Source organism: Hylaeus volcanicus, chromosome 3 (genome assembly GCF_026283585.1).
Source record: "Hylaeus volcanicus isolate JK05 chromosome 3, UHH_iyHylVolc1.0_haploid, whole genome shotgun sequence".
NCBI lineage: Eukaryota > Metazoa > Arthropoda > Insecta > Hymenoptera > Colletidae > Hylaeus > Hylaeus volcanicus.
The window spans coordinates 4,320,746-4,344,131 of record NC_071978.1 but is presented as its reverse complement, the minus strand read 5'-3'; the positions used below and the strand labels follow the sequence as shown (position 1 = coordinate 4,344,131).

Below are 23,386 nucleotides of genomic sequence, written 5' to 3'. Positions count from 1 at the left end.
TACATATGATAAATTATACGAGAAAGATCGTGGGTAATTTGCCGGTGTTATCTGCTGCGTAATTAATGACTACATTGTGGTTGATACAATTAGTCATTACTCACTAAATAATATCCATTGGCCTAGTCGCTTGGAGGTGCTTTTTAAAGACCTATAAAAGTTCATATATGTCTAATTTTATTTACAATCTAATTGTGGAATTATTTGAAAGATAGTAAATGGAATCTTGCTAGCAAGCTTTTTGCTTGTATTGAAAGTGATTCAAATGTTCATTCCTTTAGAAACTTGATCCAACTGCATCGAATCACAAGGTTACTTTTTTCCACCGAGAAAAAATCGAGTATCGAGGAAATTGAGCTGAACGGTTAGAAAAACATTCGCTTGATGGGATTTCAGGGTTTGTACGAGTCGCAACAGAAGCGCGTCGACGGGTAATCGTGTTTGATTTAGCCAATCGACGGTGAACCAACGGAACGATAGGATCGGAATAGTTGAATTTTGAGGCTGATTGAAGTTCAACAGGGACCACCTGATGCGCAATTCAAGTGTCGATAAGTCTTGAAGCGTGCGCGTGTACAGAGTGCGTTCGTCTAATCGACGGATCCTTGAACGATGCTATCACGGATCTCCAACCATTCAATTATCGCGTGCGAGCTTTCGCAGCCGCTACCGAAATTAATTGTCGCGAGATCCGTGATCAATCTGTTCTGCTCGATCCTTTCGTTAAGCTCCATCCAGAGGACGCTTCGAGAGCTGTGACGTAGGAAATTATTTACTTTTAGTAACAAAGATTGCATCAAAAGTCGAAACAAATCGTTTATTATTATTCTTTGCCTTCTCTATTTTAGATTTTTCTTCTAGAAATCTTCTAGAAACTATTATCAAAAATTCATACGTACTTTCATCGAAGCTCCAAATCAATAAAATTGCAGAAAATTGCCTTCTAAAAAAGATGCAGCTTGTCTGGGAAGGAGTTTTCAAAAATTCCAGCAGCGAAACCGTGTCGGACGTAAAATAAACAAGAGTAAGGTAAGAACAGTGGCTGTGTTCGAGAAAAGCCAGCGTCGCCAGGTGACAGGAAATAATGTAACACCTGCAAAACGCCCTCGGGATTATCCGCGGAAGAAGAACAACCAACCTTCCCGTACCTCGAAGGACGTGCATGTATATCCGGCATGTTGAAGCGATAGCTACGCGAAAAAACGTACTCTCAACATCGCGCGAGGGAAGCGTGGGCTAATCCACGAAAAATCCCTCGTGAACTCTTTCTCGTGGCAAATTTCTCTAATCCTACTTTTCTCCTTGAGGAGGTGCGTGGGTTTTCTGAAGATGTCGATAGGTATTAGAATTTTGTTAATTTATCAAAGTCAATTAATTTTGAGGACGCTTTGAGAGTTCGCTGAGCAAACGACTCATCTACAGACTTACAAATAATTAAATCTTGTTAGGTTAATCCTGTGAAGGATTAAACGATGATAAATTCGCAGCAAGAGAATATTATCTTGGTATTATTATTACCAAGTTAACACAAGGAGTGAAAGAGAATTTGTCAGCCATCTGCTAAACAGGGACCGAGTGACCGGCGAGATAATTACGTTTCCGATCAACTGGTCTCCTATTCGCAAGGAAAATATTTGCCAGATCCAGAAGGAGGATGAATTCCAGCAGGAGCAAGCCATCCGGCTCCGAAGACGGATAAATTCCCCGTGGATTGGCATGTATCACGAGCGGACTATTTACACGCGGCAAGTTATTTATCTTCATCTCGCTGTGGCCTGTTTTGTTATCGATAACCCTGGGAACAATGCATCCTCCCCCTACCCTGCACGTACAATACTTCGGTCGAGGTAGTCGGGTTGGAAAATATCGGAAAGCTTCGTCGTGAAAATTGCTAAGACGAGGCGCTGTGTTCGAATTAATTGTTGGGTTTCAACCCAACCAACCATCCCCAGCTCGCGAACGAGAGTTTCTCTCGTAAATATTCGATGCGGAGCTCGGTGCCTGAAGTGTTTCTGGTATGCAGATCCGTTGCTTGTTGTTTCCGGTATAATAAACATCGCAGTTAAATATTGACACGGGCTGCGATGGAAATCGTAGGAAACGTGTCGATCCAGGGAGAACGAGGAAAGAAACCCGGAATCTCAAGTTTGGAGATGTCTCGATTAATCCAGACTTTTGTTTTCGCGTAGGTTACTATGCACCGTCGTTGCACTCACGCCACCCCTGCGCCGAGTAAGTTCATTATCGTAAATGAGATGTTCCTGAAGAGGAGCCACTCATCGGGCAACGCCTCGTGCCTCGAGGACCTCTCAAAGCCTTCTTATCGTTGCTTTAACACGTCGTTCCGGGGCAACGAACAGTGCTCCGAGCCTGTGTGGGCGTGCAAACTAATTCGCGACAGAACTTTTTTAATCTCCTCTCCTGTGCCCGCGCGGGGACGCTTTGTGATTTTTATCGAGCAGCAGATGTTGAAGCGAACGAGAGCGGCTCTCGCCTTCGCCTTAACGCAGCGTTTCTCAAATTGGGCTCCGCGAACCCCCCGAGAGTAATATTCTGTTATTATTAAGAGGCGTTCTCTACGTTGGCCCACTAAAAACTTGAGAACTCTTTATGAACTTTCTGCGAGCACACACTATTCATGACGTTACGTAGACTTCACGGAATTTTCTCCGTGTTTGATAGTGCAATCATTTTTACAAGGAAATATGAACTCATTGAAGTTTCTTAGTATTTATATATTCGATTTTTATAGAAATATTTTTAACGAGTTGTAAAGAGAATTTCGCCCTGTGCCGACTTTCTTTTCGATAACCTTCGTTTTCATTCCAATCTTGACAAGTAGTATCCAACATTTAATTAAATGTTCGCATTTATTTTTGTCTAATGAACAATTATCCTTTTCCAAGACGATCGTTGGGCGAGGTTTGAGAGACACTGTTCGACGAGCAACGTTTGATCCCAATCGTGTTCCAAGAGCGAGTGGACGAGGGAATTAATTGAAAATTTTTTCACCAAACGAAGGAAGCGTTCAGCAACTTGATTGATACAACTCCTGTTTCGGTACATTCTCGCTGGGCACAATTTCCCCGCGCACTCCAATTACCTTAATCTCGATACACAGAGTTGCTGGTAACCGGTGTTTCATTTAATCCAAACACTCCCATCCCTCCCTCCAGGACTATACTAATTCCATTAGAGATAAAATGTTTAACTTTGTCCAGGAGTCAGGACCCGAAAGGGGAAAGCGCGCTCAGGTCTGTTCAGATTAAGCGAAATTAAATTGCGCTCGATCGCCGGAGAGAGGGAAGGGAGAGGATACCTCCTTAAGAACGCGCGAAAACGCAACGAAACTTTCTTCCTACGGAAAACTTGGTCGCAATCTGTCAAAGTCGAACCGTCTCGGCTTCCAGTTGTCAAAATATTTTGCGCGTAAGTTCTGGGAGTCTCCGCTTCTTTCCTGGACCCCTAAAAGTTTGTACTTTGGTTTGAAAAATGCATAATATAAGGTAGAAAGGTAGGGAATGTTGAGTTTTGCACGTAAAAAAGTTTACAGAAGATATAATCTTCTTTAAAATTTATGTTGAAAAAAACAAGCAAAAGGAAACCGATGAATATGTATATGTACAAGGTGGCAACATTAGGTGGATCGTGTTCATCTTCATGTTAAACAGAAGAAGCATCAGACGGCTTGAAAATGTCAATGATTTGCATAACATCAACGCTCACGTAGCAGGAAGAGTAATTTCAGTAAGTAATTCATGTGCGTAGATACTGAATAATAAGGGTCCCAAGATGGAGCCTCGAACATCGCATGAAACAGGCCTTTTATTGAGGTAAGGTAAAAGGCATAAATATTTCAAGACATGGCCTGCTGAATTCTCGAGTTGAGTAGACCAAAATAATAAATACTTGAATAATTTTCTTATAATAAATATCAATTGACATTCAATTTTTAGAGCTTCGATCTAGGTACACCCTTTAAGGTGTTACACCAGAATGGGTGCATCGTATATCCATTTTAAAAAATTAATCGTAGTGAAGGTATAAGATCGAATAGCTTACACTTATAATACGTAAGTGTACATCATTTATGGAATTCTAAAATATTTCTCTTTCTCCAAAATTCGAGTCTGTTATTCGAAATGGCGATCGTGTCTACAGAGATGTTTCCTCGAGCGTAGCCCGACAGAGATTATTGTTTAAACCAGCCAACTCTCGTTAATGACAGGAGCTGTCAGAACTTGAACCTCGGACCTCTTCCATCTAACATTCTAACAACTCTAGAGGACAGTGCTTCCTCGCTCAGAGTTCCAAGGTTAGACTCTCTCGCTTTTGAACTGGCAAATCCAGTACCTGAATCTTCCAAAGCTCAAGAACTTCTTCATCAGCGCGAGTGCCTCCGCGAGACACTTTTCTCAAAGAAACGTGGATCTCGTAACACGTGCACCAAAACTTGGCGAACGATCACGATATGTTTCTCCGAAAATAAAAGTTTCGTCTTGGAACGTTGCCGCGGGCGGCGCTTCCTCCACGACTGGTTCTTGATTTAATTTTAGCACTTACGGACTCAGTTCACTCGCGAGATCCATCGAGGCGAAACTGAGTCCGCCAACGCGATATATTCGTGACCCGACGATCGAGCGTTTATGCGTTTGGGTTCTGAAGGAACCTGAAAGTAGGTCGAAAGAAAGTAACTTCGTTGTCTGACAATGTTTGCGATCGTTGGGGAAAGACTGGCTGGTGTAAACGTGTTTCTAGTTGTTTGAAGTTTCAAGTCCCTTGTGATTGGTTCGTGCGTCTCTGAGACTCGAGGCGATACGAGCGTGAGTGCTTAAAATATCTTGTTTTCATGGCGATCTGGAGGCTCGTGTCCCAAAGCCGAATCGAAATGGATGTTTGGTCGTGGAATGATTGTGCAATACCAACTAGTATCTTTATGTAGAACATGTAGCATTTATTTTATAATTATAATTGGATGACGTAGGTGGGCAGTAGAATTTGACTTCACTTTGGGCTGCTCGATTCTAATTTTTCTGTATTGAACTTGACCATATTTTTGACGCTAAAGAAGACCTAAACCAGAGGTCCTTCGTATAGGGCGAAGTTTTCAATAGGAACATGTAGTTGCTTCAAAGTGGGAAATCGCGTGGCCCATCACGGAAGATCGCTGGAATTTTCGGTAAACCGCGGACCACGGTTAATGACGGTGGCTTCTCTTCTGTCACACGGAGACGGAAACTTTCACGAGGATTCCTGGTGTTTCCGCCACCGAATTCAGCATCGGAGTATTCGAATTACAGATAACATTAGTTCGGTATTCCTAGCATTTCGGAAGAATCAAATTTGTTTAATTTCATTACAGATTAAATTCTTAAAAATGGATGTCTATCGCTGACAAAAAATTACGTAACCCGATAACACACGCGGCAACAAGCCTGCAATGTTTCGAGCGAACATCTTCCACAGTTTTCCATTTTATGAAATTCAAAAAACGGCCTGGTTTTCCATAGCCAGTCCAGCGTGACCCTTCAAGAGTATCGACAAACATGTCACGTAGCCGGGAAACCTCGTCTTGCTGCGGTTCCATTTCTTTTTTCCGCTTTTCCACGGGACACGCACAAAGCTGGGAAAATGGCAGGTTATACGCCGCGCGACAATTAGTCACGATGCAAATTACGGGTATTCATAATTTAACGCTATTGACCGCTTTTAAGCGCGCGTTAAAACGGTCCCGGTTTTATTTCGCGTCGCGTAATCCGGTTTGCCGCTTCACGCGCGTTGCTAGGGTTTTTCGTAAATTTCGTTGAATGATTTTCACGGTGAAACGGAAGCTCTTTTGATGGCTGCTTTGTGAGAGGCGTGAATGGGGTAAATTGAAACTTTCCCGGTTCGGTTCGCGCGAGCCCGATGTTTCGTTTTCGAAGCCGCGAGCTCGATTCTTTTCTCTAAATTAATTTGTCGAAATAATTACACCCCATTCCGGGGTGCAGCGAATAATGACTCGTTGGTCATTGTCACGTATAAATCGCCTGAAAACACAATTTATTTTTGGGTTGTTTTGTCTCCTTATGCTTCGAACGAGTTGAGCAATATTTGAATAAACATTGAATAGAAAAGGCATTTTAATGATCAAATACACTCATACAGGATGTGTTGGTATTACTGTTTCCAGTCCTAAACATAATAATTCAGCAATCAATTTGCGAGTCCTCTCTAATTTAACGTTCATTTGCCAAGGAATGAATTCTCGATTTAAATATTTATTATCAATTACGTCATATGTGTGCCCAACTAAAGTATTCCAAGAGCACACACATCGAATCAATAAATAATTTTTTTCTCGAATATGTACCATCGCCAATATGTTTACCAATAAATTATTTAACATTCACGAGCGGAATTGTTTTTTTGCTAATGCTCTGTGCAAATAAAAAAAAATGGCCGCCAGTAGCTGGAAAAATACTCGATACGGAACATTTCTGTAGCTTCTGTGCAAAATGAAGAAATGTTCGTAACAAAGAATTTCAATTACGGCGGCTTATTGCGGATGCCCTTTCTCTCGAGTCTTTTGCAAAATTGACAGACTTCGTTTGTTTCCAATTAAATTGTTCCATTTGATCTGATTCGTAGAGAGAAAAGTTATCAATGATCATTCATTTCTGACGATGATAAAATAGGATCTAGAGAGTGTTACAACCTATCCCTGCCCCATTCCAGGCCGAAGTCGGTGGGTGAAACGTTCAAAGGCCATAAAAGTGCCATAAATCGCAATGTAGAAAATCTTCCACGTTGGAGGAGGAACTGAACACGCTCTGGCCGCGAACGCGCGTCTAAAGTTTACCAACAGGAGCCAACGTTCTATTTGGGTCGGAAATAGAGTGCACGCACCGTTCTTTCTCCCCTCTCTCCGCGTACGTGCGTTCACCCTTGTTCGAACCAAGAATATCGTTGGAGGACAGCGGCAGAGGGTCCCCTTCGCCTTTTAATCACCATCAGGCCCGGTCAACGTTGCGCGAAACCGAAACCTCCGCGGTTTCGAGGCCTGTCAACTATATTTATAGCTTGTGCGATTGAAACCTGCGTACGTGAAACTGGAGAGGTCGACAGTGAACTCTCCGTTTCATTTGGCGGTTAGAACGCGCGTAGAACTATCGTGGAGGGTCAAGATCTTGGTTGGCTTTTTCTAGGGCTGATTATAGGCCTATGAAAGTGATAGAATGGTGAAGAAAATATGGAAATCTAAGTGACTAGTGTAAGATTTGGATTTTATAGTTGGTTGGATACCGAAGAGAATTGTGTGAATGTTTAAAGCCTGGAAGATTTATGAGGATTCGATGTCGGAGGATACATTTCGATGCCCTTCGTCCGTTAGGTCCGTTGATATAGTGATGGACATATTTGGTGCAATCAATTCCGTGGGTGGTCGATGAACTGGTGACGAGGGATTAATCAGGGAACTATGAGGGATCAGTGAGAACTAATTAAGGACAATCGCGTTAGTGGTGGATAGTTCCAGTTGCAGTCAGTGTTAAGTGTCTCCGACGCAGACTGACGAAAGCAGTTGGACAGAGGAAAATTTGGATTTTAATTATTTGTGTATTCGTGTGTCGTGGCAACTGACAGACAAACTGACTGAAAACAGAAGTATAGAAGATAATCTCTTCGAGTTTACCTCGAGAAAATCATACCCTGGGTCAACATCCCGAAGAATCGAGAAAGGACCGTGACAATGCGATATCGCGAGCGCCTGGGCATCGATCCCTGCCAGTTCAACGTCGACCAGGAAGCAGTCGTCGAAAATGTGAGCCACGCGCGCACGTGGTGCCAAAACTGACTCGGAACGATCTTGGCACGCCTCGAGGAAGATCGTGCGCCCCTACGAGCGAACCGACCGTCGAAATAGCGTCGTCCGTGAAACCTCTGGCCCTCCGAGCGAATATAGGGCGGGGGAGGGACCTTCCTCTCGCATCCGGTGCAAGAACGGAAGACGCAGCAAACCGTTGAAAAATTATTTTTACCACGACGGGGTTTTTCGAACGCGCGTGACTCCGTCCAGCCTCGAGTCCGAAGGTGTTCCGCGAGAGAAATTCATTGCCACGCTTTCCGCCCGTCGAACGGCCAAACAAATGTCGAGGATGCTGCGATTGGAGCTGGTCGGGTTCGTGCTGCTGGCCTGCACCCAGATACTCACCGAGCACCGCGACCTCCACCAGTCCAGGAACCAATATGGCTACCAATCGAGGTACCACGAGTCTCAGGAACGTGTCACCAAGGACGTGCGGATGAAGTACGGTCGTCTGCGTGGCACGGTGGTGCAGCCGCGGACCAATCACAACCTCCAGGCCGTGGACGTCTTTCTGGGTGAGTTTGGAATTATTTTTGGATGCGAAATTGATGAATTTTTATTAATTTCTGAAAATAGGAAAGGTTCCTTGTCCTACGGAAGCTTTGAAATGATTATAATTCATGTGCACTCCGTACTGAATCAGTAGTTGGCGAAATCAGAGGCGATCTGGCACTGCTGCGTGTACGCTTCGTTATATCACACTCGTGGGCCAAGAATTTGTATCTTCGGTCTCTCAATGAGTACAAAATATGAATAAACATATCCTACGTTTGAATGAGTTGCGTTGGGACATCGAACAGGATAGTTCAATCAACGATTTCTCGAATATCTCTAATGGAAAACTCAGGAACGATTCCCAACGAGTAGCGAATTTCGATGTTCCAAAATACGTTCTTAGATCCCCCAGGAGTCAATCGCAGGCATTGAAATCCGTTCACAATCATCGGTTAACGTTCCATCGGCGGCGAGTTTCGAACTTGAGGCCCAATCACGGCCTCCCTCCGCCCTTTCTCAATCGAAGCCCACAATCCCTGCCGAGGAGGGGACGGACGATAACACGCCACGATTTCCAGTCTCCGTCGATACGCTGAACTTTGGTCAGCGAAACTTTCCTCGCAGCTGCAACAGCCTCTCGTATCCGCGCTTCGAAAATCCCGATACGTCAAAGGCTTCGAGAAACGAGGACCGTGCTGGCTATTTCGGGAGCGCACGCTCCCCTGCCCTGTTACTCCGCTGTCGCGCGTGCACGCTGAATTTGTCGCAGCGGCCGCACACTTTCCTCGAGTTCTCCGTGACATTCCTTGGCACTGGCGATGAGACTTGGAAGATACATTTACGTCGGGAATTAATTTCCCTCTGATGAGGAAAATGGTATTCGAATAATGGATCGGAAAGTACTTTGCGACAGGTATATTCTCGTGAAATACTCCAAACACCTACAAAATATTCGAATATTTGTATAGCACAATCCATTCCTCGTGGAGGAACTCTTTATACACTCATTTATAATATTGGGTTGTCCAGAAAGTTTGTAGCAAACTTTAAGAAAAATTCAAAAGCACATTTGAATTTTGATATATATATGATTTTATTCCACAATTTTACCACCTTTTTCAGACTTGAGCCACCTACTAAAAATCGACATGGACTTTTCAGACGACCCAATATAACTTATTCCTCGAGTTCTAGGACTCTCATCGTCACCCTTGATGGTGACTCTTCGGTGATTTCCAGCTACCCTTCCGAGATCGACAACGTCCTCGACTATAGAAATACAGGGGCGTTTGAGTCAGCCCTCGACAAGCAATCAAAGTTTGTCAAGGTCGTTCCAATTTCGACGCGAACAGTCCCATACGTTTTTAATCCGAACCGTTCACAATCAAGCCTCTCGATTTGTACCCGCCCAGTCGTACTATCCGCGATTTAATATTTTACGTAGGAACCAGTGGCCTGGGAATCCAATTTACCCAGGGGAGCGGATAAAACGGATCGCCGTGATCTTTGCTGCCAACGTGAAACGTGTTAACGGGGATGCCGGACGAACGCGATCAATTTAATCGATCTGGTCGCGGTCCAATAAAACTTTACGGTGATTGCCTCTGCGAGGCATTCGCGCGAGATCATCTCGAGACCAGGCTCTCCCAGCGCTAACAATAAGGATATTCATTTCCACCGTTGATGTATTGATTATTGACTGTGAATGCGTCGCGAGAATGCATATTCCCGTGGGATGGTACTGCCCAGGTTGTTCCAGAGACGCCGTTAGGTAATTTTATTCGAATCATTCGTCTACGTAATCGGTATCAACAGGAAGATACTTCAAGGATCAATAGGAGTCTTTATTAACGATGAGAATCATAGGAATCAGGGGGTTGGGATAAGAGTAGAGTTGAAAACTTCTACATTTCTGAAGAAAAAATTGGTAATTAGTACTGAAATAATTGGCACTGAAATAATCAGAACGCGAAAGTCTCAATCGATATCGTAAAAAATAAGAAAGTAAAGATGCGAACTCTCGGAGTGATACATCTGTCTCTCGAGGCGGATTATTTTCCTTTGTACCTTTTCTTTACTTTTGCTGTGTATATTTTAACAATGCCGGTGCAAGTTCCTATTGAAAGACAGATGAGAAAATACACAGGTCCGTCAAAAACAAAATAAGCTCGAAAGATTCTTAATACTTCCGGTGTCAGTTGCAATCTACCTTAATACTCTGCAACACCCCCACTCAAACTATATTTTATCCCTTGAATTATATACCCCTATTATCCTACCCCAACCACTTCTAAGGTTTCTTCGAGGTCCTCCAAATCCACGACAGGAGACAGTCGCTCCCAATTGAAGCGAGAAATTAGCAATGCACAATCACAGTACCCTGCTAATCGAATGTTCCAGGAGTACCCTACGCGGAGCCTCCCGTTCGATCCTTAAGATTCTCCCCGCCAAGATCACCGGAACCTTGGCGTGGCGTACGGCAATCGCTGGAATTCGCCCCCGTGTGCCCGCAAGTGGCGCCGAAGCTGCGGGACGAGGTGAAGCCGGTCCGCTACGAGTACTTGGAGAAGCTGTTGCCTTACCTCAAGAACCAAAGCGAGGACTGCCTCTACCTGAACATCTACGCGCCCCATCAGTCCGAAGGTGAGTGACCCCGCGAATGGAGATTAATTGTTTCTAAGATCCTCGAGTTCGATGGCAGTTCGGAATCGAGTTCGAGCTCGGTCGAGGACCAATTTGCCTCTACCAGACGGTTCCCTCCGGATGAAGCACTTCCGCTATCGGTCAGACTGTTAATACGTCTGTTCGAATGGTTCCTTTGATGTGAAATGATCCTCGAAGAGTCGTTTCTCCTCGAATATTTTCTGACTGGCGATCCACTGCTGTAATTCGTCAGAATGGATCTGGAATTTCAAACAGGTTCCTAAGGTTTCTCATGTTCGATTTTGTGTTGGAATTGGTAAACATAGGTATCCCTGTGAGTATAGCTTTCGTTTGAGTACCATGTCGATGTATTTAATTTTATTAAGTATAAATTGGTTGAGAACCACTGCGACCAATTCGACACGGTACTCAAACTATAGGGTATCGCTGGCAGGTCAAGAAACTCAAGTATCCGACTCAATTCTCTATCTATCATCTATATTTAGACAACAATACAATGATTATTATCAACAGCTACACAGAATTCAAGAATAATCGACTTCGAGAACGAATGATTAAGGATGGCTTTAAGACGTCGAATATAGGGTTGGATGAAGGAATGGGAATAAAGCATTCCCATAAAAGGCTTCCTCCCGCGATTAATCGAGGCCGAGGCGCCGATTTCCCAGGATCAGCTTTCGACTTACGATCGTTGGGAATACATTTCTCGCTTTATTGCTGGTTACGATCACCCGGTTATAGCTGTCAGATAACACAGTATCGCGGCTTAAAGGAGATTCGTGGCCAATAATAACGTGGGAGACGCGTAGACGTTCGGGGTTATAAAAGTGGGGAGATCTGGTGGAATTTCTGTGGCAGTAAATAATCATTCCTCGCGTTTTATCCCAGACACATTGTCAAAGAGATAAGGGAGAGAGGTTTATAGGCCGAATGGTTCGCGGGAAGAAAATTAGACCGCTGCAATTTCAGCCGTGTTCAATCTTGCTTTTACGATTACTTTGCCCGCGTTTCATTTACTCGAGCTTAATTCCGAGTTAAATCTAGGCTGGTTTTACGTTTAATTTACTCTCGTTGGCGCCCGTTGCCGAGCAATACTTTAAAATTTAACAGAATTCTGCTTTCGAAGACCACCCACAGACGGTCTCTAAAAATTTTTAGCTGAACGAGACCTTCCTGAAATTCAGTTTACCTTTGTTTAGCTATTCGGTTAATAACTGCCTAATATATAATCCGTATATAAATATTTAAGAAGTTTCATTACGTTACGAAAGCAATCTCGCACTGCCATAAAAAGTGGCACGTACCAACGACGAGGCGCCTCAGCATTTTTCGAATACCGCTCCCAGTTCTCTGAATAAATTTCCTAAAAAATGACTGCGCTTCGAAAACTCGTGCTCGAGTCTTCTTTATGGGTTTATTAATATTATGTTTCCGCAATGAAAATACTCACTGACACAAATCTCATAAACGAATAAAAGAATTGTATTTTTTTCAGCCTCGTACGAGGTACTACTTCATTCGTAACAAAAGAGAAAAATTATATGACTGGGTAATTATGATGTAATATATTTAATAATAACATTCATAGGCACCGAAGATGACTCCAGCACGAGCCAAAGCATAAATTAGATTATAGCTTGGAATGTTATTCCAAAACACGTTAATAATTCCGGATTAGTCAACGATTATTAATATTTAGAAAAACGCTCGTACGGGCATATTATTTGTAATTTAAAAGTCGAGTCTGAACGCGTTCCACGAGACGACAATTTTCTAAATTTCCCTGCACAACGAACGCGTCTGGCTATAGGGAAAACATGCATTCAGGCGAAACCCTTTGTTATGAACTTTCGTCCATGCAAACAGTGCATGCAGTGACGTAGCAGATGCATCAAATGCATGCGTCGCTTTCGCTGAAATGACTCGAACGCACGAAACAGTGGAATTCATCCCAAAAGAATTCTTTCCGTATCGTTTGCTATCAGATAGAACAGACGTACTCGTACGCTGGTAATAAAATCTCCATAGCAAAATGGTGATGCAGCAAACAGAGCAATTCCTTTGCGTTCGACTTGATATTAGAAACTTTTTATTCCCCCGAGATTCGATATGTCCTTTTGAATGCTCGGATATTCTTTGAATTTATCGAAGCGTTAACGTACACCCAAGGACAGCTTCTTTGTTCAATTTTGAACGAAAACAGGAGAATTCCATGAATTTTTACACAACAATGTTTATCTTTTGCGTCAAAGGAGCTGCGATATGACGTTCGGCCTGTACTCGCTCGGTCGAAAAACAATATTCGATATTCGATTTACATGGTCCTCCGAAAAACTATTTATAAGGGTGTTGTATTTGAAAATTTTGAACTCGAGGCTTGGAAATTTCCAAAGATTGAGTTTCCGAGATCCGGAACCCACAGAATCCCAAGGCCGAAAGCCTCAGGTCACCAAGACTATCAATAGCCCCGTATATCAATGGTCTAATACGCCAATATATCAGGGATCAGGAGCAGATTATACCAGTAACTCAACACTCGAATACCTTAACCTGTCTACGCACCACCAGAAGCTTGAAAACTTCCTATACAGGGTGGTTTCAGAAACTGCGACAAATTGTAGCACATTTCCAAGCATTAACATTGCATTTCAATAGTTGCATTATGCACTCAACAATCATACCGTAACAGGTTCGTGCACAGAGTAACAAGAATCGATTCATCCAAAGAAACATGCATGCATTCGTTCGAATCAAATACTGCATCGTCGCACTGAAAGGAAAAGAATCGTATCGTCGAAAGATAATTCTCATCGGAATATTCAACTCTCCCCCTTTTCAGGCTGATCCCAGTTTCCAGAATCACCCTGTATGGCAGCTCACAATTGACAGTCTCGTTCGCAGAATGGGATCTCTCGCCGTAAGAATTGTATGGCAGATTCAAACTCCGTTGGCGCGCGTTTGACAAACTCATCCGTTTCCTCCTCTCCTTCTTTTTTTTTTTTTTTGCGACCCTTCCGAGAAGCTAATTAAACGTAATCTCTCGCTCTCGCGATGAGCCGTTAATTAAGGGGAAAAAATTGTGGAGCACCGCGTCGATTCACCTCTCGGGGATTACTAGAGATTTTCCTCCTTTTATTTCTTCCCGACTCCGCTGGAAACCTCCGTCTCCTTCTGTTGCCCTCGTTCGCGACGGGAACGATGCCTCGTTTTTGCCCGTTCCGCAGATAAGGATAAAAATTAACTGAGAGATGTTTTGCGGCCGAGAAGTAAACATTATTGTCCGCCTGAGGCGAAGTTCCCCGTTGGCGAACACGGTGTGAAAACAATGCGATGACGACGCTGGGGAACTTGCACTCTTCTCTTACCTTTTCTCCTCGAGATCTCAGGGGCGTATTTTCATCGGCCGTAATATTAATCAACCTCGGCACGGAAATTTTTCTATCACTTTTCTTTTTCAACTATTTGAAGTATTCGACAGTACGCGGTAAATCGAAGAGTAACGTTAAGATAACTGTATTTCATTTCGCATGAACGAAAGATGCGCCAGCGTTGAAAATAAATTGAAACCGTCTGGCCACGGGTTAGAGGGTCTGTTCTCGGGAAGATATATGCGCCCTCTTAAATACCGAAGCCCCGCTGGACGCGTGTGGGGGTGGAGAAGCTGCAGCCGTCGAGAAAGCCGCTTTCAACAGGCTCGTGGCTGCGATGGACCCCATGGGCTCGTAAAATATCGTAAAATATCGTCGAAGGTCGATCAGCGTGGTCAAATAAATTTCTTCCTAAGACGATACTACGTTTTCAAATAAAAACAGATTTTCAAAAGCTATAGAAGCATTTTGCAAGTTTCGGTGACCCTTGAATCAAACGAGGTCTCGACAGCGCGTTGAAAACGGAAACGCAACGGGACACCTAACACGGCTGCGTCATCAAACACGAGTAAACCGTCATTTCTCTCGTAAAACGAGTGTTCGCGATACCGATTCTCTTTTTGCTCGGTTTTTGTGTTCGTCACAATTCTACCAATTTCGACGTAGCCGGTTTACAACGCCGCCGGGTCGGTTTTTTCGATGCGAATTTGGTCGTTTCGAGCGACGAATCTCGAAAGGGTATCGTTCGCCCTATGCGATTTCATTTTCGACATCGAAAGGCGCTAATTTTTTACGTGTAACCTCGTTCTCGGCGGACGTATCACGCGTGGCAGATCCGCTGGCCACGCATTCGGTTGGAAACGCCATTTGGGGGTTCTTTTGCATATGAAAACGCATTATACGACGCCGCGCAAGAACGACGTCCGCGGAATAGTAATGAATCGGGGTACGAGTGAAAGGAGCAATTTTAGTTTAACTCGCAGTTCCCGTTTTTTGGTATTAAACTGTTCAGTCTGCGCTTCGATTGTCTTATTTAATTCAATTCTATAATTTCTGCCTTTTTGGTATTCATATATATTCATCTGCATGCATGGCATGGTCGTGTATGCGCGTGTTTGCAGGTCGCGAGTGTATAGACACGCACATGTATACGTTTCCGTGTGTATTCACCTGCACGGGTGTGTATTCATCTATTTGCAGGTGCACGCGCGTACAAAATATATCTTTTATATTGATTATGAACTCGAATGCCAAAAAACCGTGTTTTTTTATGAATATTGAACCCGAGTACGAAGAAATTAAATTCAGTTTCACTAAATTTCTGCCTCCTTGATTACCGTTATCTGGTTTTCAATTTAGCAGAGGAAAAGAAATTCCGCCAACGCGCCGCGGAACCGGAAACCGGACGACACGCTTCCGTTCGTCGTTAAAAGGCCCAAGGGGGAAGCAATAGGTACGATTTCCTCGAGAAAGAGGGGATCAAAGTGCACGAAACCGGGAAGGAAACGAAATTTGCTGGAGCGTCCCGCCCGCCTTAAATTTGTCTCCGGCGCAGGATCACGGGACTCCGATACTCCGACGCCGGACAAAGGGGATCAACGAACATCCTGCGAGGGGCAAGGATTAAGGCCGACGAAGAAATTGAATTCGCTGGGAAATCCGTGAACGCGAGTGGACGTGAACGGGAGCCGAACGGTTCGACGTGTTTCTGTGCCGCGCACCTGACACCGCTTTCTTCCTAACCTCGTCGATCTCAACTGGTTTAAAGAATTCTGTCACTTAACCTCTCGAGCATTCTGCCACCATCGTCTCGAAGGAAACTAAATTTTGTTGTATGAAACGATCACAGTAATATAAAGAAGGTTTCATTTGGTTTCATTCGTTTCAAATTCTTACGAAGAAATTAAAATTCATATTGAAACTTACATAGGATTTTCAAAGCAAAAGTATCGATCTACATCCATGATACAAACTAATCCTTTTTTTTGTCCAGGACGACTCACATTTAGTGAACGTTCTATATCAATCGTAGATCGAAAAATCCTCGAATGAAATCGACTCCTGTATTCCGAATGAAAACGACCCCGAAATCACGGGGAACTTTTCGACAAGCATTTCGCTCGACCAGACGGCTCTTCGACGTTGAACTCGCCCGCAGTTCCCTTGGGTTGTTCCGTCAGGCAGAAGTAGAAAGAAACACGAGGCGCGGAGGGGCTGGGGAAAAGGAGCAACGCCCAGCGAGCAGGAAGTTTATGGATCGCGGGTTGAGTGCTCTTCTCCGCAACAGTGTTCGCTCTGCCGCACCGGGAAATCCTTCAGGAGTTGAAGTCCGGCGAATCGAGCCTGTATCACGAATCAAAGACGCCTAATACACAAGACCTCGTTAAGAAGACTTTACAATGACTCGTTAACTGGTCGTCGAGTGGCTCGGACACTAAGCGTTCTGGGAGTCAAAGGAGATCATCGTTGATTCCTGGAGATCGACTTCCACTGCGTTCTAAGTGGAAACGTGCTTACTTCCACGACGCTGGATTCCTCCAGGATCAACGAAGTATTAAACAAAGGCACAGTGAGATATTTGCATGAATGGAGGGCTCTAAATATGATACATGATATTTTTAAAGAGGAAATGTTTACAAAATTTTAAAGGTACGAGTTTGTATAATACGTTGATTGCTAGACCAATTGTCAAAATTCCCACGAGACTAACATTTTCTTTCCATACAATTACAAATGATGTATTACAAATGATATTTGTGGTGAGACTCATTTTTGCAACCCCTTTAAAATTAATCAATCCCACCCTGATTTATTTTCGCTACCACCTCACCTTCAGAATTAACGTATTTGATTCCTCAGTGAAAATCTTTGTCATCCTTGAAATACGAATAAAACGTCTTCCTCCAGGATTCAGCGCACAAAAAGTGCCCACCAAACAGGCACAAGTAGCTTCTTTTCGTCGTCCCCTTCCAGAGTCATTCCGGTTCATCTCCGCTGTCCCCGTCGCGATCGGAAACGTCTTCCGCCGTCGCCCAGTGAATTCCACCGCGAGCGGCGAATTATTAATCAAAGGCGAACGACGATCGTCTGTCTGCAGGTGAACTCGGGTTTTGAGGTTGAGGATGATCCGAGAGGGAAACGCGCGCTCGAGTGGCACTCGGCCGACTCGAAGCCTTTGTGAGGGGACTTGTCCTCGCGAGCTTCCAGCAGGTTCAATTTCTTTTGTGCCGCGTTTTATCCGACGCCAGAGGTACCCGGGTAAACGCGTTCCTCTCTCGTCGATTCCTTTCCGCTCTCCTCTTTTCTTGCGTTCCGGTTATTACGAACTTAGGCGCGACGGTGAGCTGCTTTGACCGAGTCTCGCGAGTGGTTTTCCGCACTGGCATTCGTAATGAGGCATTTTGCGTTTGGTTTCACTCCGCGCGTCGATGCGAGAGTCCTGCAAGTCCTTTTATCTCGCACCTCGGGGGCGCGAATGTTGCCTTTCGGCGGAAAGTTAGCGGCGTCGAACGGGGACGACGATTTCTACTTCTTATCTCCTACGAGGGGTGAAGGATGATCACGAGATAAAATAGAATCCCAAACAATCTTCTGAAAAGTATAGTTTCGGCTATGGTCAGAATTATCTTTAAATGCATTTCAATCTTTTACTAATTTGTCTTTCCATTTAGTTCTTGTCATTTTTATTTGGAGCCCTTGTGTTTCCTGTGCAGGCCCTCACAGGCTGATATACACGTTTCGACGTCTTCATCGAGTATTATTAATTTTGTTTCGAACTTCGACTAATTGGGCATCCACCCAATCCCAGTAGCTCCTGATCGAAACATTTCACGATCATTTGACGATGCATTTACCGTGCAACCGCTCAGGAAGGGACCTCTCCAACCCCTCCAACCTACAGACCAGGCGGTAACGAATGAAATTTCGCGGGTGTCTTTCCGCGTCGATATTACTAATTAATAATAAATCAGTCTGGCCGGGTAACGGGTGACGTTTTACCGGTTTACATCAGCGCGCGTCCGCGTATCACGAGAATAACAGGCGTGCTCTACGTCGGGCCGATAACGTCGTTATCAGCGCATACGGGTTTCAGGGCCCACGTGCGTTTGTCATATCTGCAGTCGTGACGTAGGGTGGAAGGGTGGTTCGGAAGAGGGTCGAACGACAGAAGAGGAGCACGGTGGCCGCTCGAGTCACCCTCTTCCTCGCCATGCACAACCTCCGCAGTTAAGCGTTTCAGACATCCGGAAGCGATCTCGGCAGACGTTGGAACGTCAATATCGAGGGTCGTTAGGAAATTGAACTTCTTGTTTAACGGCGGACATCTGACTGCAATTTGTTGTCCCGTGTTTGTCCTTTATTGAATAGGACACAACTGATGGAGGATGGAATGGTATATTTTATTTGGAATAAAAATACATTTGACGAAAGAATAAGAGTTTACAATGTAGTCAATGTTTATAAAGAAAATGGGCTCTTCAAACATTCATTTGGAAGAAGAAGATAGTCCACAGGAATTGATAACACTCATATAAATGTATAAGAGTGTATAAGTTGAAATAAATCTGTAGGGTTGGAGGGTGGATTTCTTTGATTTAGAGGAAACTCCTTCGGAAGGGTCCAAGGACTAGAAATAACGTCTTATCCCTGGCTCATCGAAAAAGTTTCGAGTGACATCCTCGCCGTCTCGGTATCCCCTCGCTCGTACTCGGATCGCCTTCAGTCTTTACTTGGACCAAACAGTCGACGAAATAAGTTTGCACACGCTCGCGTTAACTTGGCTCAGTTTCGTAAATACCCCGGGAGTTTTTCTCGCCCGTCCGTTACGGTACTGCTGATCGAGTTAGTTTAGGTTTCCGAGCTGCGGAATTTTCGACGTTTGTTCCGAGACGCTGTACTCGAACTTCTCCCCTTTTTTTCAATCGTCGAATTGGGTCAACGCGTGCTTTCACGCCCGGTTTGAAGCTGGTGTTCATTTGTATTTCAATTTGAAAACCCGTACAGATCATCGGTGATCGTTATTCAAAAATACAATGCACCAAGAACCATTAATAATATATTTTAATTAATGAACATCGCAATTGACAACTGTGATGCGAATAGAATTACCGTATTGTTGATTCATTTATTGTTTTGGAATATTGAACGAGTAATCCATAGAAATAATATTCGGAATGGCTTTTACATTTATATTGAAAATAAATGAGGTTCATTTGTTATTGATATTTTGGGGGTGTATGAAATTACTTACTTTCAGTATGTGTAAAATTGAAGTAACGTATGCAAAATTTGAAGAAATTTTCATCGATGAATTAAAAGATACATATATATATATATATATATTTCTATTCGAATTGTAATCAATTTCAGGGGAACATGCGATCAGCAAAATCAAATCAACACTACAACGTATCCAAGCTCGGTAAGGATCGTCGCCATTACTGTAACTCTAAACAAATTTACCTTTCCTCGTCGAAATAACGAGGTACGCGTCCCCACGTACCACATTTCACGAGTTTAAGGTACGGGACAGAAAATATTTGCGAAAATCTCAACGTCGTTCCAGATGCTCGGAAATTTCAACGACAGCTCCTCCCGGGCATCGTTTTCGCGACGAAAATACCTCGGACGGGGAACGCCATGTTGAAATAGATCAAAATCGGGACCACCTGAGTTTCTCAAACGGGAATTGAAAATCTAGTCACAGTGTCGTATATCACGTCGACGGGGATGCAATGAAAGTCGTTCTCGAAGATAAAACAGTATCCGTGAGGGGCGATATTTTTCAGCAGGTTCAATAATATCCTCGTACTTTTATAATACAGTCATCCGTCACTATCTACGGTGAAATAGATCCTTGCAATACTTCAGTTTGCGAAATAAGGAATATTTGTTTAGTAACAGCACCACGAACACCGTCGATCGCGGTCAATGTAAATAACGCTCCGATTGTAAATCGTCTACGGTAAAGGCTCTCTGCACGCTATATATTCTCAGTGGGCATGCTTAGAAACAGTGGTAAACATGTTCTTTAAATATTTAAACTGTATCACTATCGTCTAAACAAAAGAAATTGAGTAATCATGATCTCGAGTACCGTAAGTCTCGATGAATTGGTGGGTCTGACCACATACAAGTATAATCTACTGTGAACGACCTGATCACGCGCGACCATTATCTACCGATCGTTGCAACTCGTTCCACAAAGAACGAAGGCGGACAATAAAGAAAGAATTACTCGACAAACGATGTTGGCTAGGAACGCCAGGTCGTCAAGAGCTCGTTTCAGTTAGTGGCGTCAGGGGAGCGAGCTCTGAAATTGGCTTTGTTAGGACACGAAGAGGTGCGTTTTCTCGCGCCGACGAGCTTCGCGAAATAACTACACGCGCCTCTTAAAAGAAACGTTTAATGGCTCCATTGTCTAGTCCTGTCGCAACACGCGACCATTTACAATCGTTCGCGTCGTCAACCAGACGATTCCAGTCGTTTTCCAGAGATGTCGCGAGACATATTGGTCCTCGGCGACAGGCGGAGGAGGAAATTTCGACTATACATCATGTCGAAGGCAACGGAAGAAGACGTACGCTCCAGACTGTATTCTTTCACGACTGACGCTGGGAGGAATTGTCATTTGTAAATTGGATTGCTGCGGGTTGGACGAGTTGTTTACTGTTGACGATTTTCTTGATTCTTTTACGGATGAAGGGAGTGTAATTATCAATCGAACAACTTCCAATTCTACTTCCCCTTTTACTTACCGTTTCGTCGACACGTGCACACACGCGTGCACGCATTGGGTTCGCGTGCAGGTTACGCGGCACTGTGACGAAAGTTTGGGTTCCCCAGAAGCAACAATGACTGGAGAAGGATTGAAGCGGTGTAGGGTGGAGAAAGTATTGTCGGGCGGCGAGAGAAACGGTGGCTAGAGCGCGCCGTTTATTTTAAGTTCTTTCAAACTCCGCGGCACACTCCCCGAGAAAGGAAGAAGGCGTCGGTGGCGAAGTAGCAGGGGAATGGTGAGTTCAGAGGGGGGGGGGGGGGGAGGAGGGGATGAGCGGTGTACAAAGGAAGAGACGGAGAAAAGGAAAGAAAGGTCAGCTGCCCACCGGAGTATCGTGGTGGAAATAGAGCAAAGGAAGAACGGAAGAGGAGCAAGGGATGGAGGGCGGTGGGAGACGGCACGCTCTCCGAACCATTAGACAAATTTTATATATAGCGGTTGAAAGCTCATTCGTTTTTGCTGCACATCGTTACCGGCTATTGGTCCCTCTACCCTTCGTTATAATCGATCGTGTAACGCTTTTCCCGCGGGTCCTTATTGCGCACGGTGAACCAATTAGTCTGGCAAATGTTCCAATCAGAAGGACGAGATCGATGGTTCGAGTGTGGTGTTTGTAGCACGATGAATTGGAAGGGTTTCAACTTAAGGTCAACGCGAGTTTTGGAGCTAGAGATCATAAAGCATGAAGCTTCGATAGTACGAAAATTCAGAGTTACTTTCAGGGTGGTACATACACCCCTAAAACACAGATGCGGAGCCTTCGAAAATTCCCATGAAAAAATCAACCCTTTCAATTTCTAAAACAAAAAACGCTAAAGTGCTTTGGACTCTTTCAGTCACAGAAAAAAATTCTCCCCCGCGCAGAGTGTTGACTATTCCTCCATTTCCATTACTTCGTCGCTGTAAGCTTTTTGCACTTCAGAGTAGCGTGTTCGAATTCAAAAAATTTTCGATACCCTAAAAGCTAGCGTCAGAAAATCCCCCGTCTGGCGTTGCAATTAAGGATACAGTCCGTTCGTGCTCCAGAATGCAGCATTCCACTTCTACCAACCCCCTTGGATAACGCAACCGGAGCCAGAGAGAACACGCAATGATCCCTCGAGCGGCTTTCTCAAAACGTTCGTTGCCCACACGACACTTCGCCGCGTGGCTCATTAACCGTTAATAGAAATTTCCTCGAACACCCTTAAAGTGGGGTTGTTCTTCCAATGGGAGGGCAGGCGCTGCATACACGACGATACCTCGACGACGTCCACGGCCCACCCGGTGAAACCAAACGTCTCCCGGGACTCGGGGCTATTTGCATTCCCTATCTCCGTAGTTAATCGTTACTCGGTAAACAATTGTCCGTGTTCTGGCTCGCGCAGTCCATCGGGATTAACGCCCGCATACAGGGTGGTCCGCTTTAACCCCGTCGCTCGGCTGTGTAATCAGCGACGTTGCTACGCGAAGCCTGAATTGTTTACAATGGGATTTTTTGGGATTCCGTCGCACGGGCTCTGACAGTTTTAAGCCTCACGCGGGACTCTATGCAATGGTGCATTCTTGGGGTCCAGGGGCAGCTGTGCTCCGATCGAACTCGATTAGGGCTTTGAAGGAGTTGAGTACTTGGAGCATAAAATGCGTTGTGCTTGCAATTTTCAGGGGGAGGGAACCGTGGAGTATTTTGGTTTGATATTAGGGATTTGGGGAAATGTTAAGCTTTCAGCAAGGCGAGAATTTGTATACATCCATTTATTGAACGCAGAAAAATTAAGAACTTGAAAAGCTTGAAGCTATGACACACCCCAAAGAAGGATAGTTTTTCCTAAAGTAAATTTTGTTTAAGTACACCTCCTATTCTAACTCAAAATACATATAGAGTACTTCTACAACATATAATTAATAATATAATGTCCGTACTAGTTTCCCACCCCGTAAATAACCCCAGAGGATACATCGGCCCCCGCGTGTCTTATTTCGACCTCTTTTCCAGCGCGCGACGCGATAAAGACAGCGACATGGCTGCTCTAAACAGGCCGTTAACCCCCCGCAGCATCGCGCGCATTAATCAGGGGTTTCGCGTTGATTAAAATTGGGCCAGCGTCGCAAGCGCGTAACAGGAATCGCGCTCGTCGAATTGTAGCGTCGGGACGACGTCGATGCGCAGCGTAATTCATCCGCGGGGCGTCCTTGTATTAAAAACGTGCGCCGTCATCGCCCTTCAAAATCACGAAACGTGGAAATTATTAA

The 23,386-nt window shown here is 44.4% G+C and overlaps 1 protein-coding gene across 5 annotated transcripts in view; it reads left to right on the top strand.

Moving 5' to 3' along the window:
• The first annotated feature begins 4,584 nt into the window (after positions 1 to 4,584).
• The window catches only part of LOC128873750 (uncharacterized), a 75,396-nt gene continuing 56,594 nt past the window's right edge, over positions 4,585 to 23,386 (top strand). The window contains exons 1-3 of one of the 5 annotated variants that reach the window (XM_054117558.1): positions 4,585 to 4,823; positions 7,373 to 8,361; positions 10,742 to 10,984. In XM_054117558.1, the coding sequence (XP_053973533.1) occupies positions 8,127 to 8,361; positions 10,742 to 10,984 (478 nt within the window). In that variant the 5' untranslated portion in view covers positions 4,585 to 4,823; positions 7,373 to 8,126. Of the gene's footprint in view, positions 4,824 to 6,630; positions 8,362 to 10,741; positions 10,985 to 23,386 lie in introns of all 5 variants that reach the window. The other 4 variants (XM_054117554.1, XM_054117555.1, XM_054117556.1 and 1 more) reach the window with 4 other exon arrangements.